An 18,303-nucleotide genomic window follows, 5' to 3' on the forward strand; every position below is an offset into this window, starting at 1 on the left:
CCCTCCACCAAAAAACAAGCAAAAATAGTCTGCTCTGATCTGCATTCAGATTTCATAGTTCTTTCTCTGGCTGTCATTAGCATTTTCCACCATGAATCTTTGGGGATTGTCTTGGATCCTTGCATTGTTGAGAAGAGCTCAGTCTATCATAGCTCACAATGTTAATAGCCAGCATGTATAAAGTATGTGTGTACAGAAATACACATACAAAAATAACTTATGTAACACTTGTTTTTAGATATATGCTTTTGTATATGTATAAGTGCATATATCTACATCTATATCTATCTGATTTACAAAGCACTTTCAAATATATCAATATATCTTGCCAGCTACTTCTAATATCCTTATAAAGATGGTGCTGTTATAACTACACCCAGAGAAGGAACACTGGGAAGTGAATGTAAATTGTTAGCACTACTGTCTATCTACCCAGGTTACTTATACCTTCGGAATCCAATACTTAACGTGCAACAAGAAAATTGGATTTACACACATATATTGTATCTAGATTATACTGTAACACATTTAATATGTATGGGATTGCCTGTCATCTAGGGGAGGGAGTAGAGGGAGGGAGGGGAAAATCTGGAAAAATGAATACAAGGGATAATGTTATAAAAAATTACTCATGCATATATACTGTCAAAAATGTATAATTATAAAATTAATTTAAAAAAGATGGTGCTGTTATTATTTGCATTTTACAGTTAGAAGAACTGAGGGTATGAGAAAGTGTTAAATGAATTTCCCAGCATCCCACAGCTAGTAAATGACTGAAATAGGTTTTGAACTCAGGTCTTGGTGGATCACAGAACTCTGCTCATTAAAACACCTAGCAATGGTTTTAAAAAGTGCTTTGTAACATACAGGGTGGGCCAGAGCTGAGAATTGTTGCTACACTTAAGGAATTTCATAACTCTTGGAAGCTTTGCTATTTGGAAAATACGTTTTACCTTTTTATTTATTAGTAGAACCATTTATGACATGTGTGTGAAGGGAATACAAGGAGGAAAGGACGTGGTGATATAGCAAGAAGAGAAGCAGGGCTGGAGAGCAAGAAGCAGGTGGTACTGGGCCAAAGGAAGGGGACAGAAGGTTTCTGATGGTCAGCTCTGGACATTAGCTGGGTTTGGGTCCAAGTCTTCTTATGCTGCCCAGAGCTGGCTGATCTCTTTCTCTCAACACTTGCTGGTTAGTTTGAAGTTCCTATAATCCTTTGATCTCAACATATGTTTTCTGCTGTCCAGCCTTATCCAGGTAGACATTTTCTGGCTCATCATCAACTCCTCAGGCTGGTCCAGTCACTGGCCAAAAGCATCCCGATGACAAGGAGGACCAATCCAAACAGGCTGATGTGAAAGAGATTGTTCACAAAATAAACCGACTGGGTAGAGTCTGAGGGAGAAGAGGAAATGAGGCTAGTACTGACATAAGAATATTTCCAAGAGTTCTCCCTTCTCTTAGCAGGCTCCTTGATCCTGCCCCCAGATTGGTCCAAATCAAGGCTTCCACAAAAGCAGGTCATCCAGGACTAAACATATTTCATTTGTGAACAGTTACTCAGCCCTTGCACATCCTCCTATTGAGGCTCTGAACTCTGAAATTCTGTGAGTGTCTGTGACTTTCTAAGAATCGCATCCCTACCAGATCTGCAAGACTCTGCTATTCTCTTGGCAGGATGCTGAGCTGCTCTCTGCTGAGGAGTTTAGCTCATCAGGCCCCTTGTTGCTCTTTACTCACAGCCATTGAGTTGTGGTGGTTAGAAAGTCTTTCGCTGACAAGAACAGGCTGCTCTGTTCAGAGTTCTTTCCACAGGAGCAATGAGCCACACTTTTACTTTGAATAGCCCAGAAAAGACAGGAAACATGTTTTAGGCTAAATCTGCTTTTTGATTTGTTTTTTGACTTCCTATACCTGGTGAAAATCCAAAATTCAAGGTCCCAGTTTGCTTTAGGAATAGAAAATGTATTTAACTCCTGTTTAACCACTTAGGGAGAACTTGTGACCTTAATCACTTTCCAGGGGCTCCACCCCCTCCACCTTCCCATTTTCCCAAATAACAGCTTCTGCCAGACTGGGGCAATCTAGACAAAGAAGCCTTATTCACTCCCAAAACCTTGTCTGATTGGCATGCAAATGAAATGAAACTGGAATCAAAGGTAAATGAGGAAAGGGATGTTTCTACTCTTCATTTAAGGGGCCAATAAAAAAAAAAGCCTGGAGTTTTAGAGCTTTTTCTCATCCAACACAAAGCTTTGCAGAATCTCAGTACCTGGATGTTCACTACCTAGGACTTTGTGAATACATTATTGAATCTGGCCAGGAGTTGAAGTTAAGGTCCCTTTTTTTTTTTTTTTTTTGTATATCCCATTTTCACCTGCCTTAAAAAATAATCTAACATTTGACCCAATAACATTGTCAGCTGCCATGGATTCCATTATTATTTCTAATAATTTGCAGGTCTACTTATTCATCCCAAACACTCTATTGACTTTCTGTCTCTAATTTCTAGCTGCCTATTAGACAGTTCAGACTAGATGCCTTATAGATAACTTAAATCCAATATGTCCCAAATGGAATTCATTATTTCCCCTTCTTCCCTAACCTCCCCTCTTCCTAAACTCCCTATTAGTATCAGGAGCTGTTATGCCACAGTTCTTTTATTGTCCTGACTCAGTTTCCCTAAATTGTCCTACCTTGGTTTCCCTAATTGTTCTGTCTTAGTTTATAATTGTACTGCTCAATCCTGCAAAACCACCCCTCCCTCTTAATCAGAATATTTGATAAGGATAAAAGATCTTATATTTTAGATGACCAGATTGCCTCTCCCTAGCCCAAGCTATCAGAATATCAGATCCTAATGATGCCTCTCCCCATCTCTGGGGTGCCTCCCCCCATGATGTCATTTCCATCTCCAGTGGCTCACCCCACTCTGTCAGAGTCTGTTTCTGCTCTCAGCACCCTGACTCCACCCCTGTCTCAGTCTATCCCCTATGTCTGAGCCACATGTATATATGTCATTGAGAACTCACATTGTTTGCTGGATTCTTGGAGACAATAGTCTCATTCAGTCCTGGGACCCAACCATGGATCCATTTGGCCCCAGTAAATCTCTCCCTTTTAAATAAAATATTAAATACTCTCTAAACTCTATCTTGCCTCAGTTTCTCCAGCATTACAGAGCATGGTCATCCAGGCTTGCAACCCAAGTGCCATCCTCTGCCTCTCACCCTCTGTTTCTCACTTCCCCCAAATCCAGTCTGTTGCTGCCTTGTCAATTCTGCCTTCACCACATGGCTCATACTCCCCCATTCTTTCATTTAGCTTTGTCACTCTCTTGATGTAAGTCTTTATTACTTCATATTGGGACTATTGTAATAGCCTGCTGGTTGGTCTAACCAGCTTAAAGTCCCTACTGCAGTCCCATCTCTATTCAGATACCAAAGTGATCTTCCTGAGCTTAGATCTAACCATGTCAATCCCCACTCTGTCACACTGAGAGCTCACTATCACCTCCAGCTTAAAATAAAAATTTGACTCTTAAAGCTCTTCATAACCCAGCCACTTTCAACTTTCCAATATTCTTACCAAGTCTTTATTGCTCCCATGTACACTGATCTAGTGACACCGATCTTAGTTGAGACTTGAAGAAAACCAGGGAAACAGCCAGGGGAGAGCGATGAGGAAGGACAGCATTCCATAGTTCACTGGACCAGGAGACATAAACTCATCTAGTACAACACTGACCCACAGTTCACTGGGCCAGTAGACTTGAACTCATCTAGTATAGCAAAGGGTTTTCTCTCCTTCCTTTGTTAACTAGTGCGCTATTTCCTTCTAATCATTTTGTATTTTATTCTTTGGAAGTTAAAGATCATTTTATTTGGCAGAGGATTTGGAGAGAAGAAAAGGGAGATAAAGAGATAAAGACAGAGAGAAGGGTGAAAGCACAGAGAGACAGAGTATGGGATAGAGACAGAGAGTAGAAAAGGGAGAGAGAGACAGAGACAAAGAAAGATATACAGAGAGAAACAGCTAAACAGAGAGAAGAGAGACAACAACAGAGACAGAGAGACAGAGGGATAGGTAGAGAGACACACACAGAAACATGGACTCCAAAATAATACTTAAGTAGCTCTACTTTCCCTCTGCCATCCATTACCATTATCCCTCCATCCTGAGCAGTGGTCCTTGCCTCCCCTTTTTGATTCTGTCTCTCTTTTCTCCATATTTCTTATAAAGACACTTTGGAGGTGGGCTGGAGTTTAGCTGTCTTTGCTGGATTCCCCTCACTCTGGATTTTAGATGTCCTGACACTATGCTTATAAGATCATGCATTGTTTCTGTCTTACTCTTTATGTCTCCTTGGCCATCTTCTCGGTATGCTGCTCTGCCGTCACTATGTTGGCTTCTGTTGCTATTTCAGCCTCCCAAGAGGCCCTACAGTAATCATGTCTTGGATCTCAGCCTCTTTCCTTCCTGTGGATGTGATTTCATGACTGAATAGAGTTCACAAGCCTATTCCACCTCACTGGTCTTCCTTCCTCCACTACACTCCCCTGATTCCCCCTGGCCACCTTTCTGCCCTGACACCCTTATAATTCTTGCGGTCATCCTGGTCCCTGATTGGGGATTACCTATGTAATCCATGTCTGTCTAATATTTCTCCAAGGACATGCTTGTGATTAATTTTACTCTAATGAGAAAAGTAGAGAAGGACAAAAAGCCCCAGGGATGTACAGGATGGAGAAAATGAAGAAAATTGATAGAACAAAAGGAAAACAGCCAATTCTCATTATTACTATTTTCTCTGCCAAAGAGAATGATATATCTTTTTATAGCACCATAAATTCTCCAAGTTATTGCCCCTCCTCTCCTCCCCGAGGACCAATCTATGTAGCAAATAATAATTTTTAAAGAAAATAAAAAGAGGAAAGAATTAACACAAGTGATCAATAGATCAAAAACAACAACAATATGTATGCAGTATAAAAATCACCTCTGCAAACAGCTAAATTCTCACCTATATTATTTTTACAGCCTCCTAAATCCTGACTAATATTTTCATCACTCTTATCCTTTTTAAGGACTGCTAGGTAGCACAGTGGATAAAAAGCTGGGCCTGTAGTCAGGGAAGTCTTGAGTCCAAATCCAGCTTCAGACCTATACTAGCCATAAGACCCTAAGCAAGTCACTTTACTCTTTTTGCCTCAGTTTCCTCATCTGTAAAATGAGCTAGAGAAGAAAATGACAAATCACTCCAGAATCTTTGTCAAGAAGATCCCAGATGAAGTCAGGAGGAGTCTGACATTACTGAAATGACTCTAATTTTTTCATCACTCATGTTCATCTACAAATTCCTTCCAAAAGAATTTTCTTAAGCATCAGATGTGATCATGTGACCCCTTATCTTAATGAACTTTAGTGTCTTTTGCCTTTAAAACAAAATATAAAGGCAGCTGTTAAGGTTCTAAAAGCCTTAACAATATGATCAAGAGGGAATCTTTCTACCCCCATTAAACCTTGATTGTTCCACTGCTTATACTCTGAGAACCATTCAAACTTGCCCTCCCACTCTAGTCCTTCCATACGATATTCTTCCTTCTACCCTGGTACTTTTCCACTGGATGATTTCTTTGTAGGAATTCATTCTCTTCTTACCTTGTTGTGTATGATGTGAATTGATGCTTGAATCTGAAAGTTTAAAAAACAATTTTATTTAGTCATTTGGCAAAGAGAGCCAGAAGAAGAGTTTACATTTTAAAATATTCAATGAGGGCATAGGCATTTGCCATATTGGCCACTGATAGGCAATAGGTGGTTTTCAGATGGAAGTTTGAGATGTATATCAGAGAGTAAGCCTAATCATCCAAATTTCAAGGGAAACTTTGTGTAGACTCAGAACAAGTTGGTTCTAAACACTTCCTGCAGCTGTTCTGCTTCCCTTGACCCCTACAGTAAATTTTTGGGTTAGACAATGTTTAGCACATAATACTAACTTTAAACAATATAATAGATAAGGTTTTCTGAACGATGAATAATAAAATATTTTCCTATCTCTGCCTTCATTTAAGACACAGATCGTCTGCATGACCCCTTTCCTGATCCTTCCCAACTGTTTGTGCTCTCCCTCTTAAACAACCTTGCTGTTAATGACTTTCTATTAATTTGCATGTATTAATTTTATAGCTGTAATGCATGGCTTTGCATTTATAACAGAACTGAATTACTTGGGTGTAGGAATTGCTTTATTCTTTGTGTTTGTATTCTCAATACCTATTGCAGTGCTTAGTACATCATAGGTGCTTAATAAATATTTTTTGGTTCATTTTCTGGGACTCAGTTTTCTCTTCGGTAAAATGGGGCTAAAGAGATTTCTAGTGCCAAGATGATAGAAAAGGATAAACTAAGGAAATCTAAACTAAGGTATCATAATTGTAAATGTGAATGGGATGATCTAACCGATAAATAAAAGTGGATAGTAGAGTGGATTAAAAACCAGAATCTTACAATATGCTATTTACAGGAAACACATTTGAGCATAGAAATAAATACCAAGTTTACTGGGTAAGGGGCTAGAACAAAATCTATTATGCTTCACTAGTGAAAAAAATTTGACCGTATTGATAACAAAACCAACAAATGTCTTATGATTTATCTCAATAGATGTAGAAAACACTCTCAACAAAATACAACACTTCCTTAAATGATAAAGTAACATCTGTCTAAAACCACCATTATCTACAATGGGAATAAACTAGAAGTTTTTCCAATAAGATCAAGGGTAAAACAAAGGTATACATTACCACCACTATTATTCAATATTGAACTACAAATGCTAATCATAATAAAAGAAGAAAAATAAATGAAAGAATCAGAATAGCCAATGAGGAAAGACAACTATGACTCTTTGCAGATGATATGATGATATACTTACTAAATTCTAAAGAATCAACAGAAAAAGTAGTTGAAATAATTAACATCTTTAACAAAATTGCAGAATATAAAACAAACCCACAAAAACCATCAGTGTTTCTATATTTCACCAACAAACTCCAGCAGCAAGAAATAGAATGAGACATTTTATTTAAAATAAATGTAGACTACATAAAATATCTAGGAGTCTACCTGCCAAGACAGACTCAGGAATTGCATATGAATACAATCATGACACATTTCTCACACAAATAAATTCAGATTTAAACAATTTAAATTATATTAATTGTTCACAAGTAAGCTAAGACAATATAATAAAAATTACAAAAATGTCAGTTCTATCCAAACTTATTCAATGCCATACTTATTAAATTACTAGAGCTAAAAAATATAACAAAACTCAAATGAAAAGAACAAATGAACTAGAATATCAAGGGGACCAATTGAAAAAAATGTGAAGGAAAGTAGTCTAAGCCATACTATATTATAAAATAATAATCATCAAAACTCGTACTGACCAAGAAATGCAGTTCTGGATCAATGGAATTAATTCGATTTGCAATTAGATACGTTGTAGTAAATACATGATCACAGTAATTTAGTGCTTGATAGATCCAAGCATTTGGGACAAAAACTTTTTTGACAAAAAGTGCTAGGAAAAGGAAAATAGTATGGTAGGCATAGATGAATATCTCAAACAGTATACCAAGATAATGTCAAAATGGATACATGATTTATAAGTGAAGAGTAACACTGTGAGCAAATTACGAAAGAATACTTTACCTGTTAGATCTATGGGAAAGGGATGAATTTAGGACTGAACAAAATATAAACTGGATAATTTTGATTACATAAAATTAAAAAAAAAGTTTCCACAAACAAAACAGATGCATTTCAAATCAGAAGAAAAGCAAAAAAACTGGGAGTTTTTTTTGTTTTGTTTTGTTTTTGTTTTTGTTGTTGTTTTGTTTTGTTTATATTTATTTTTTTACAAGTATCTGTGATAACAGTGCCATTTCTCAAATACATAGAGAACTGAGTCAAATGAATAAGAATGCAAGTCATTTTCTAATTGGTTAAAGACAATGAAGATACTCCCTATATCCTCATTTCCTTTCTCTGATCACTAACCCTTACCTTAATATTCCCTTCCTCTACTTCCCTCATATTGAGGCTTAGGGAAATTTTTAAAAAGACCAAAAAACTATTATTTAATAGTTGATTCTATTCTGTAATTGACTCTATTGTACATTACCGAATTATTTTGCCAAGCCACATTTTTCCATTCTTGAGTTAAACTCAGGAATGGGGTTTTTTCCTCTGAGTCAGTTTAAAGGTATGGTTGAAGGGACATATTATCACGCAAACTATTGGTTCCTGAGCTACCCCTGGCCTGTAAACTTAATCTGATGCCTTTTCCCTAAAGATGTGTCTGTCTTTGCCCATTCTTATATAGTTAGAAGAGATTTGATCTTCTCTAATGGAACAGTGAGACAGGTGGTACTGATCCCCCCAGCAAAGATTACAAGAGTCCCCTCAACTATTTAACATTCCTTTATTGTTGGTGAAGGGAGTAATTAGCCACACCTGAAGCTGAGCTACATTTCTCTGTGTTGTCAATTGTAATGTTCCAAACTACCCAGACTCCCTCATTTCTTGTATGACAATAAAGAGATCCCTGCTTCTCATTGAGATGGCTAACTTTACTGAGGTGGTCAAGCTGACTATTTGTTAATAGTTATATACCATTAGTAGTTATATATATATATCTCGCTGTTAATAAATTGATTTTTCTCAGCATACATTGGTTTACCTATTGAATTGACTCATGACAGACCTTACTAAATTCCCCACCTTTCTCTCAGGGGCCTCACACTAAGCAGTAATAGAGTCCCAATTTTCCTCCCCTTTTACCCACTCACCTGTTACCCAGATTTCCAGGGGATCACTGGGTTCTGACACTTTATGCTGAAGTGTTCTTGAATGATAATAAACACAGCTGTAGTTCCCTGAATCCTGGGTCCTTGCAACCAGGATGGGGAAAGAAGCCTGGGTCCCCACTGGTCTCTGTTGCTGGAAGGGGTCGGGGATGTCAGCCTTAAACAGTGCAAATGTCAGTCCCCAGAGGGAAGACCAGGGTGGCTGCTGGCACTGGAATGTGACATGATACCCTGGAGCTATCACAGGACCTGGAAGAACTAAGAGCAAGGGCTTGGGAAGAGAACCTGCAAGAGAAAGATGATGCAACTGTCAGTACAACAGGATTCATGGCCAACCTTGCTGGGCTCCCTGGACAAATTCCTTCCCTTGTCTTGACAAGTTTTCTGATGCATACTTTTCTTCAGTTTTTGATTCCATCAGGAATGGTACATGATGCTCTCTAAGGTCTTTTCCAAAAGAAGGAGACTTTCATATTAAATTCCCCATCTCACAATCCTCATCTCCACTGAGGGATCCTGTCCTTCATCACTTTCCTCCCCTGTCTCTTCCTAAGACCATTCCAGAATCCATCCAGAACAATTGACCAGTAGGAAAACCTTACTATTCTGAGCTCCCTTCTTCTCTTCCCCTAGCCTTTCTCCTTACCTCTCGGACAGAACAGTCCTCAACACAGCTTGACTTCTCAGAGCACTTCGGTGAGATGTTCAAATGAGATGGAGGACCCCTGGTCCTTGCGGCCCTAAAGCCCCCTCTGCTAAGTCCTTAGACTTTGTAGGCATTTCCGTCTGCCCCACAGCTGGGTAGTCTCCTCCATTAGATTGCAAGCTCCTTGAGAGCAGGCACTGACTTGCTTCTCCATCGGCATAGGGGCTGCCACATAGGAAGTGCTTAAAATATATTTTTGTTTTTGCTTCTCTCCTTTCAACTAAGATCTTGGATTAGAGGAGGACCCACTTTGACCTCTAATATACCCCTTCATCTCTCACCTGATCAAGGGTGAATCGTCAAGCAAGCTCAGGATTCAGGCTAATGCCAAAGGTCACAATATGGTCTGTGTTCTAGCTCCACCGTCTGTATCACCTTTCACCCAATCTGGACTCAAGTTCTTTTACTTGGAAAAAGTACAAGGGGCAGTCCCTTTCCAGGTCTGATGCTTGATGTTTCTACTCCTGAACGCTGTTCTGATTCTCCTTTCCAGATATGTTAGCTTTGTCTATAAAGGTCTTATCTCCTCTGGGATTCCTGGCTTCCACAGATTCCCAGAACGTTTCTTTAGGGGACACAGTTGTTTTTGGCCCTTTCGCTAGGGAGGGAGAGAATCTGTCTGATAGCGCTTTTTGGCTTTCTTCTTCCCTTACCTGTGACCAATAGCTCCAGGACGCTACTAGGCTCTGACATCATGTGAGGGTGCTCTGTCTCAGAGTAAAAGCATGTGTAGTTCCCAGCATCCTCTTCTCTGACAGACAGGAGGGAGAAGGGAGCCTGGATCTCTGCTGGGCTCTGATGTTGTAAGGGCTTCAAGGTCCCAGCCTTAAGCAAAGTAAATTTCACTTCCTGGAGGTTTGCCTGAGGGGGCCGCCAACACCAGAGGGTCACGTTCCCTCCTGGGGACACCACGGGACTGGGTCTGGCCAAGAGGGAGGGTTTGGGGAGGTAGCCTGGGAATGAAGGAAGCACCAGAAATCAAAAGGGGAAAGCCCCTGACTCCATCCCTACACCCTCAGTGCCACCCAGGACCGTGTGGCAGCAGCATAGGATCTGTCCCATGTCCCTTCGCTCCCACATCCTTACCCCCTTTGCAAGGTGAAACCTAGCCCTAGGGGCTTCTGCAGCTTTCCAGGGTGCAATCTATTCCCAGGTGACTGCTCCTTGAGTTAATGCACTGAGGTCAGAACAATGGGTTACTTAAGGCTAATTAATTACTGATTGGACAATACTCTATAAGAATACTCTTGGAAGATGGCCCTTCCCACAATCCTGTGCTGGCCCAATCATTTGGTGTATCCAGAGAACGCAGGAGGGACTAAGGGGTGGAGTAAGACTAGCCAGAGTCACTTCTGGGCAGGAGGCAAAGAAATGAGGTCGCAGAGATCCTGTGCATCCATTCCTCTCACTTCTACCACTAAAGACTGTTAGGATCAAGACCAAGGACTTTTCCTTATCCTGACTCTGGGATTCTAAGGTATCCAGGGTGCTAATGCGGTCATCACACTCCCCCACTGCCTAATTGTGTGGGGCAGATACAGGCCGGTCCTGGGGCTCGCACTGTTACCTGTCACCAACAGGTCCAGACTCTCACTAGGTTCTGACGTCCTGTGGGGGGCATTCACTTCATAGTAAAGGCAGTTGTAGCTCCCGGTGTTCTTGGTGCTCACGTATGGCAGAGAGAAGTCAGTGTGGTTCCCCTCAGGACTCTGGCTCTGTAAGGCCTCTGCGATCCCCACTTTCATCAGAGCAAACCTCAACCCTTGGAGGGAAGACTGGGCAGGCTGCCAGCACCGCAAGGTCACATTCCACCCTGGGCTCACTATGGCTCTGGGCAGGGCACCCAGCAATGGCTTGGGGAGGAACTCTTGGGAGAAGCAAGATCAAGAATTAGAAGCACATGGAGCAGAAATCTAGACTCGGCTGCGTCTCGAGACATTGATTGGCTCCTAGACATAGGTCTGGGAGGAAGCCTTTGGAGGCCCCTGAGCCCAGGTCTCCCAGTTTACAGATGAGGAAACTGAAGCTGAATTAAGCTACTAAGTGACCTGGCAGCTGAACTCAACTCTTCCCGTCTCCAAGTCCCACTTTCTTTCTACTTCACCACTTAAGAGATAAAACAAACAAAAAACTCAAAAAAACAAAAACAAAAACAAAAACCAAAACCAAAAAAACCTGAGTTTCATAGAGATCACACAGCTAAAATTGTGTCAACAAATATTTAAAGGCCTATGTTCCTGGCCCGGAGCCAGGTGTGGAGAGTACAAAGAATGAAATAGTCTGCTCAAAAAGAGTGGACAGTCTACTAGAGGAGACAGCAGCAAGTACAGATTATGAATATCAATTAATGGATATGCAATGCATAAATATCCAATGAATAAACATTAACATTAATAAATATTCATACAGAATGTTAAGCCATGAAAGCTTAAATCTGTGCTAAGATTTTTGGGACACTGAAAATACAATGAAGTTTAATCCCAGGTAATCTGGGAAGGGGGTGCCTTACTGTTTGGTTTCATGCAGAAATAGTACTTGAGTTGGCTCTTAAATGGAAGTAGGGACTCTGTGAGGGAGAGGACAAGAGGGAGGGCAATCCAGGCCTGGGGGAGGGCAGTCCAAAGAGCTGGAGGTAGGAGATAGGATGTTATGGAGAAGGATTTGCCTCCGTGACAGAGCACAGGCCAGGAGAAGCTGGAGCAGTCAGCTGGGGCCAGGCCAGGGAGGCTTTAACAACTAGACGGGAGTGTCTAGTTTTACATCACAGAGAGCAGGGGGAGTTGGGGGAGTAAGATGGACACAGCAGTACTGGAGAAACACTGATTGGGCAGCAAGGATCAGGGGAGAGTCAGGAAGCCAGTTAGGAGAGTGTTGAAATAATGGAGGGGAGAGATGATGAGGGTCAGAGGTGAGGTTCTGAGATAGAGATTTGAGGGTAGATGCAGCAGGATTTGGGGACTGAACGGAATGAGGGAAAGAGAGGAGGCCAAGAGGAGGCAGAGCTTAGGAACCCAGGAGCCTGGAAGGATGATGGAGCCTTCCACAGAAGGAATGAAATCTAGAAGAGAGGAGGGAAGGGTTAGCAAAAAAGATGCTGAGCTTCGTTCTGTTCTTTCTGAGTGTAAGATACTTCTGGAACACTCCATCTGAAATGGCTAATAGCTAACTGGTGATGGGGGACTCAGTGTCTCTCTGTCTCTGTCTCCTCTGTCTCTATCTTTCTCTGTTTCTGTCTCATTGGGCTAGACATACTGATTCATGGGAGGTGGATATATATATATATGCATATAGATAGATAGATATAGATATAGATATACATATCTATATCTATATCTATATCTATCTATCTATCTATCTATCTATCTATCTATCTATCTATAATCAGACAGAGAGACAGATCTAGAGACAGAGAGAGACGGAGTCAGAGAAGCAGAGAGAAATGATGATGATAGAGGAGGAGGAGGAGAAAGCCCAGAACTGCAGAAACACCTCTACTTGTAGGTCCCTCATATGGATGAGGTACCAAATGATTGGAGAATGATTAGACAAGTAGAAGATGCCATAAACCCCCAAGGAGGAGAGCATGTCCAAATGTTTGAGAGATGATGGGAAGGTCAAGAACTGAGAAAAGAGCATTTAGAACTTTGGAGAGAACAGTTTCTGTTGAATGAGGAGCTGGAAGACATTGCAAAGGGCAGTAAGCAGTAAAGAAGGGATCAGCCCCCAAACCTACAAACTTGACCCCTAAGGATCCAATAGTCACTTTTGCACGCTCTGGCTCTGCACCATTCCTTCAAACAGAAGAAGTGACCCTGGACAAGTCACTTCACCTGTGTCTGCCTCAGTTTTTTTCAGCTCTAAAATGGGGATTGTAATAGTATTTATCCCCCAGGATTATTGTGAGGATCCAATGAATTAATATTCACAAAGTGTTTATTACAGTGCCTAGCATGTAATAGGCACTGAATAAATGCTTATTTCCTTCCTTCTTTTTACTCCCAGTCCCTAACTTCTTATTTGTACTATTATGACACCACCTCCAAATCTCTAAATGGGTTTGAATTCTGCCTCAGACGTTTGCTTACCAGAATGACTGAAGTTACTTAATCTATCTTAGCTTCAGTTTTTTTGTCCATAAAGTGGAAAGAAGATAGTACCTTCTTAAGGGTTGTTGAGAAGATCTCACAGAGTTTTGCAAACACCCAAGGACTAAATAAATACAGCAAGCCTTATCAACATCATTACCCTTACTACTACCTCTATCTCTAGAAGTTCTTCTGGGAACCCCATACAGAAGGGAAATGTGCCCAACATAGATGGTTAGTCACTGTCAAAGCTAGGATTTGAGCCCATTACTATTATTTTTGTGACAGACTAATGCATTCACTGTGTATCAGACTGAGATAGCTTAACCTATCTTCGCTTGGCAATTGAGTCCAAAGGCTGCTGGAAATCTACATCTCTATGGAAGGGCAGGTTTCTGTGAACATACTCTTCAACCTGATATTCCATGATCCTAACAATGATTATTTGAAGGGGAGAGAGGCTAGTGCTAGCAACTAAGCCTGCGGAGTAATTGAGGGGAAAATGTATGTCAAGGAAAGGGGTCTCTCTGTATCAGATTTCAAGCTACACTAAAAATTGTCAGAAGTGAATTTCTAGGAGAACATAAGGGATCTTTTTTGTGTTTGTGCTATTTTTGCTGTTATATTTCTTTTTATTATCATATAGCCTTGAGTATGCTGAATATTTCCTTTGGTACTTCCTTCCCCCTATCACTTTATGATTAAAAAAGAAAATTCATAGGACTTAGATTAATTCCAGGAACTAGCTCCTTTCTCTATATTCTATCAAATAAGTCATTGTGTAGGAGCTTAAGTTGTGTTAATTAACTGAAGATACTGTTTTCTATTTTTAATAGTATCTGACTATTTGGGATTTTCTTGGCAAAGACATTGGAATGATTTGCTATTTTCTTCTCCAACTCATTTTACAGGTGAAGAAACTGAGGTTAAAAAAAAAGACAAAGAGGCAGTAAGTGTCTGATGTCAAATTTCTATTAAAAAAGATGAATCTTTTTAACTCCAGGCTTGGCACTCTCTCCACTGTGCCATCTAGATGCCCTATATATAAACTACTGATTAAAATTTATAAGCTAAGAGCCATTCCCAAATATATAGTCAAAAGACATGTATAGGCAGTTTTCAAAAGACAAAATCAAGCTATTAAACTATATAGAAAAATCCTCCAAATCCAACTAGATAATGGGAAATTAGAAATTAAAATACCTTTGGAATTTCATTTCACACCAAGATTAGCATCAAAAGAAAAACAATTACAAATTCTGAAAGAAGTACAAAATAACAGGCACATTTATCTGCTGTTAGTGGGAACTGTGACTTGGTCAAACCATTCTGGAGAGCCTTTTGGAACTGTGTCACTCAAAAGTTACTAAACAGTATATATAATCTGTGACCCCGAAATATTATGCTGAGGCTATCAAGAGATAAAAGAAGAAAATGATCTGTAGGCATAAAACTATTTTTAGTAACTATTTTTAAAAATTTTCATATTGGTTACCAGAAGGTTGTACTCTTATGGGGAAATAGTTAAGTGCATTGTAGGTAATGATGTATTAATGTGCCAGAAAAATGAGCAATTTCAGAGAAATATGAGAAAGCTTGTAATGAACTGATTCAAAGAGAAGGGAGTGGAGCCAAGAGAATAATTCATAAAAAGACAATCATTTTATAAAGAAAACTGTGCTGAATGCCATCATTAAATACATGTCTACAGAAGTGAAGGTGAAATAAATCACCTAACTGCTGCCAGAGACATGAAAGACTGGAAAGGCAGGCAAGTCCCGCATTTTTGGACACAACCAAGGAAGGCATTGTTTTGCAAGAATATGTAAATATTTGTCACAAGATTTTTTTTCTTTCCCCTCTTTTCTTTCTGTTTTTATTGTTAATTGTTCAATAAAGGTAGTGGGAGAGAAGGAAGAGATAATGAAGCCTTCTTTAAAAAAGAGAAGAACATTGACTCTGGGATCACAGGACCTGAATGTAAATCCTAGTTCTATCACTTGCTACTTAAATCATCCTAAATAAACTTCCACTTACAAAGAAGGCATTAATGGTTAGAAAACCCTTGGAAAGATACTGCTGTTTGAAGAAGACTTCTATTAGCCTACAATATTGTGTAGAGGTAGGCACTGTAATTCTCAAGCACACAACTATTTCATCTCTTGTTTAAAGATAATGTGTTTTAGAAGTAGATTATGGCAGTGACATTGGGCTCGTCTCTACAGTCTTCCAGATCTCATTTAGAACTTGGAAAGTTTAATCTCAAGAGTTTCTTCCATTTCTAGATGGTATGACTCTCTACTCTCTCTTCTCTAAGATCAAAAAGAGGCAGGGAGAGCTTGGAAAAGAGTGAAAAGAAGGTTTTCTGTTTCAGTAGACAAACTCATAAGCAATATTAGAGATAGGAGTTCCCCTAGTAGTTCTAAGAGAAACGAGACCCCTTTCCTTACCAAATCTAGGATAGCTGGGGCACATGGATCCCTTAGCATCAAGGAAGGAGTTAATGGCAGCAAAGATCAATGAATTCCCAGTGGGACTAGAGGTCTATGGGGAAATATGGTAATCAAGAGAAAGATGAAGGATTGTTCCTCCAATCCACTTCAGATATCATCACTACAAGGATATCTGCAAGGGTACCCTTAACTCTGACTGAAAAGTTCTCTGCTCACGTTGGCAATTGAATCTCTCTGAATCTTTGGGTCTCATAATCTTGAGTGGGAATATAGGTTTGGTTTTTTTTTTTTTTGTCTCTGAACTTTTCTTTCTTCAAGAGCTACAACTCAGTATTTTATGGCTTCTGGCATCAAGAGACTCCAGAGCTGGGTACAGGGAGAAAGATAGAGTCTAGGGAATGCTCTTGGTAGAGCCCAGGTCCTGGAATTTGGGGAAGAATGGTTTTCAATTTATCTCTGAATTAAATGTCCTCTAGTAAATACCCTATTCTTTCCTGTATGGCCAGAAGGAGGAAAGGGGAGGTGAAGGGTTGAGAAAAAAACTCACCTGTTTTTGACTCCATCTTCTTGACCAGACACAGCCCTGTCAGAGAGACTCTGATTATAGGTGATTGCCACCTACCCGCTTTTAAGCACCTTTGCTCTCCCCATTTCCACTGTCATCTTTGGTTAGAAGGAGAACAGTGAACATGTTGGGACCCTCTCTATTCCCCAATGCCCACTGTCCCAAGACCTTCTTACAATCTCCCTGCCTCTTCTAGACATTCAAGGACTCACCAAAACAGAGGAGGGCCATGAGTGCTGGGGACATGGTGAGCCCTCAGGGTCTGAGACTGCTTGGATTCTGATATAGAAGGGGAAGAAGGGTCAGATCAGTTGCCCGGATGCAGGATGTGGTAGAAAAAGTTGTTATCTCCACCTACACAGGGTTTCATACTTGACCATCTAAAATGGTTGACTCATAATTTCCTTTTAAGCATGTTTTATTTCATGGAACTCAGAAAATGTTTATTTAGCACCCACCTAAGGGTAAGGCTCATCAGGCCAGCAGGTGTCCATCCAGCCAGGACTGTGGTAGAGTCGGTTCAAAGTAACTTCTATTGTTAAACTTTTCTTGGGCGCATTTACTCCTTGGAAATCAGAATACTAGAAATCAGTGCTTGATCTATTGTTTTATTAATTGTCTAGACCAATGAAAGTGATGGAGAAAACAATGATATTGAAGGTTAAACTGAAAAGCATATTCTGTGTATTTTCTCCCTTTGGGAAGCTGATTATTTAAAAAATTTTTTTCCAAATAAAGAACATTTTTAACATTCACTTTTTTCATAATGGTATTTTATTTTTCCAATTACATGTAAAGATAGTTTTCAGCATTCATTTTCTGTAAGATTTTAAGTTCTAATATTTTTCTTCTTCCCTCCCTTCCCTCTCTCCTCCCTAAGACAAGAAATCTGAAATAGGTTATATATGTACAAGCATTTTAAATATATTTCCATATTAGTCATGTTATGAAAGAAAAATCAAAACAAAAGGGAAAAGGTATAAGCAAAAGCAAAAAACCCCCAAAAACCCAAAGGTGAATTTTTTTTTTTTTTGAGGCTGGGGTAAGGGACTTGCCCAGGGTCACACAGCTAGGAAGTGTTAAGTGTCTGAGACCAGATTTGAACTCTGGTCCTCCTGAATTCAAGGCTGGTGCTCTATCCACTGCACCACCTAGCTGCCCCAAAATCATATGTTTCAATCCATATTTAGTCTCCATAGTTCTCTCTCTGGATACAGATGGCATTTTCCATTCCAGGAATGTCGGTACTATCTTGGATCATAGTATTGCTGAGTAGAGTTAAGTACTAGGATCATTATATAATCTTACTGTTATTGTATATAATGTTTTCTCCTCTATCTTTCTTACTTGATTTTTCAAAATCACTTTTGAGGTCTTCCATAGACTGAGACCAATTTCTATTTTTTTTTTTTGAAGTTTTAAATATAGGAACTTTATTTTTATTTTTATTTTCTGAGTGTATATTTTGAGCTTCTTTCTCACCATAGTAGTTCTCTATGGTCAGAATCTTTTTATGCTGTTTACTCATTCCTCCAGCTTATTACTTGACTTTTAACTCTTTGTTTAAGTCGGGCTCTGTTTCCAGGGTAAAAAAAATGCAATGTCCCAATCTTCA

General features: G+C 39.8%; 1 protein-coding gene across 5 annotated transcripts; it reads right to left on the minus strand.

Annotated features, from left to right (window-relative positions):
• Positions 1–692: 692 nt before the first annotated feature.
• LOC141564629 (T-cell-interacting, activating receptor on myeloid cells protein 1-like) lies at positions 693–17,006 on the minus strand. 5 transcript variants are annotated; one of them, XM_074307332.1, is made up of 8 exons: positions 16,901–17,006; positions 16,671–16,706; positions 11,153–11,452; positions 10,239–10,538; positions 8,862–9,164; positions 5,665–5,697; positions 3,592–3,710; positions 693–1,352 (listed from the first exon to the last, which is right to left on the minus strand). In XM_074307332.1, exons 1-7 carry the CDS (start codon positions 16,932–16,934, stop codon positions 3,637–3,639), a joined length of 1,080 nt encoding a protein of 359 aa, XP_074163433.1. In that variant the 5' UTR covers positions 16,935–17,006; the 3' UTR covers positions 693–1,352; positions 3,592–3,636. The 5 variants fall into 5 exon arrangements, with proteins under 5 accessions (XP_074163433.1, XP_074163434.1, XP_074163430.1 ...); XM_074307331.1 differs by having other exon boundaries at positions 1,272–1,398; XM_074307330.1 differs by having other exon boundaries at positions 1,277–1,839.
• Between the last annotated feature and the right edge of the window lie 1,297 nt (positions 17,007–18,303).

The sequence above is a fragment of the Sminthopsis crassicaudata genome, chromosome 3 (genome assembly GCF_048593235.1).
Source record: "Sminthopsis crassicaudata isolate SCR6 chromosome 3, ASM4859323v1, whole genome shotgun sequence".
NCBI classification, from domain to species: domain Eukaryota; kingdom Metazoa; phylum Chordata; class Mammalia; order Dasyuromorphia; family Dasyuridae; genus Sminthopsis; species Sminthopsis crassicaudata.

Coding starts and splice junctions, on each gene's coding strand:
- LOC141564629 (XM_074307329.1), bottom strand. CDS start 16,934: ATGTCCCCAGCACTCATGGCCCTCCTCTGTTTTG. Junction 16,707..16,900: donor CATGGCCCTCCTCTGTTTTG/GTGAGTCCTTGA, acceptor TCTCTCTGACAG/GGCTGTGTCTGGTCAAGAAG. Junction 10,539..11,152: donor TCTGGACCTGTTGGTGACAG/GTAACAGTGCGA, acceptor CTTCATTCCCAG/GCTACCTCCCCAAACCCTCC.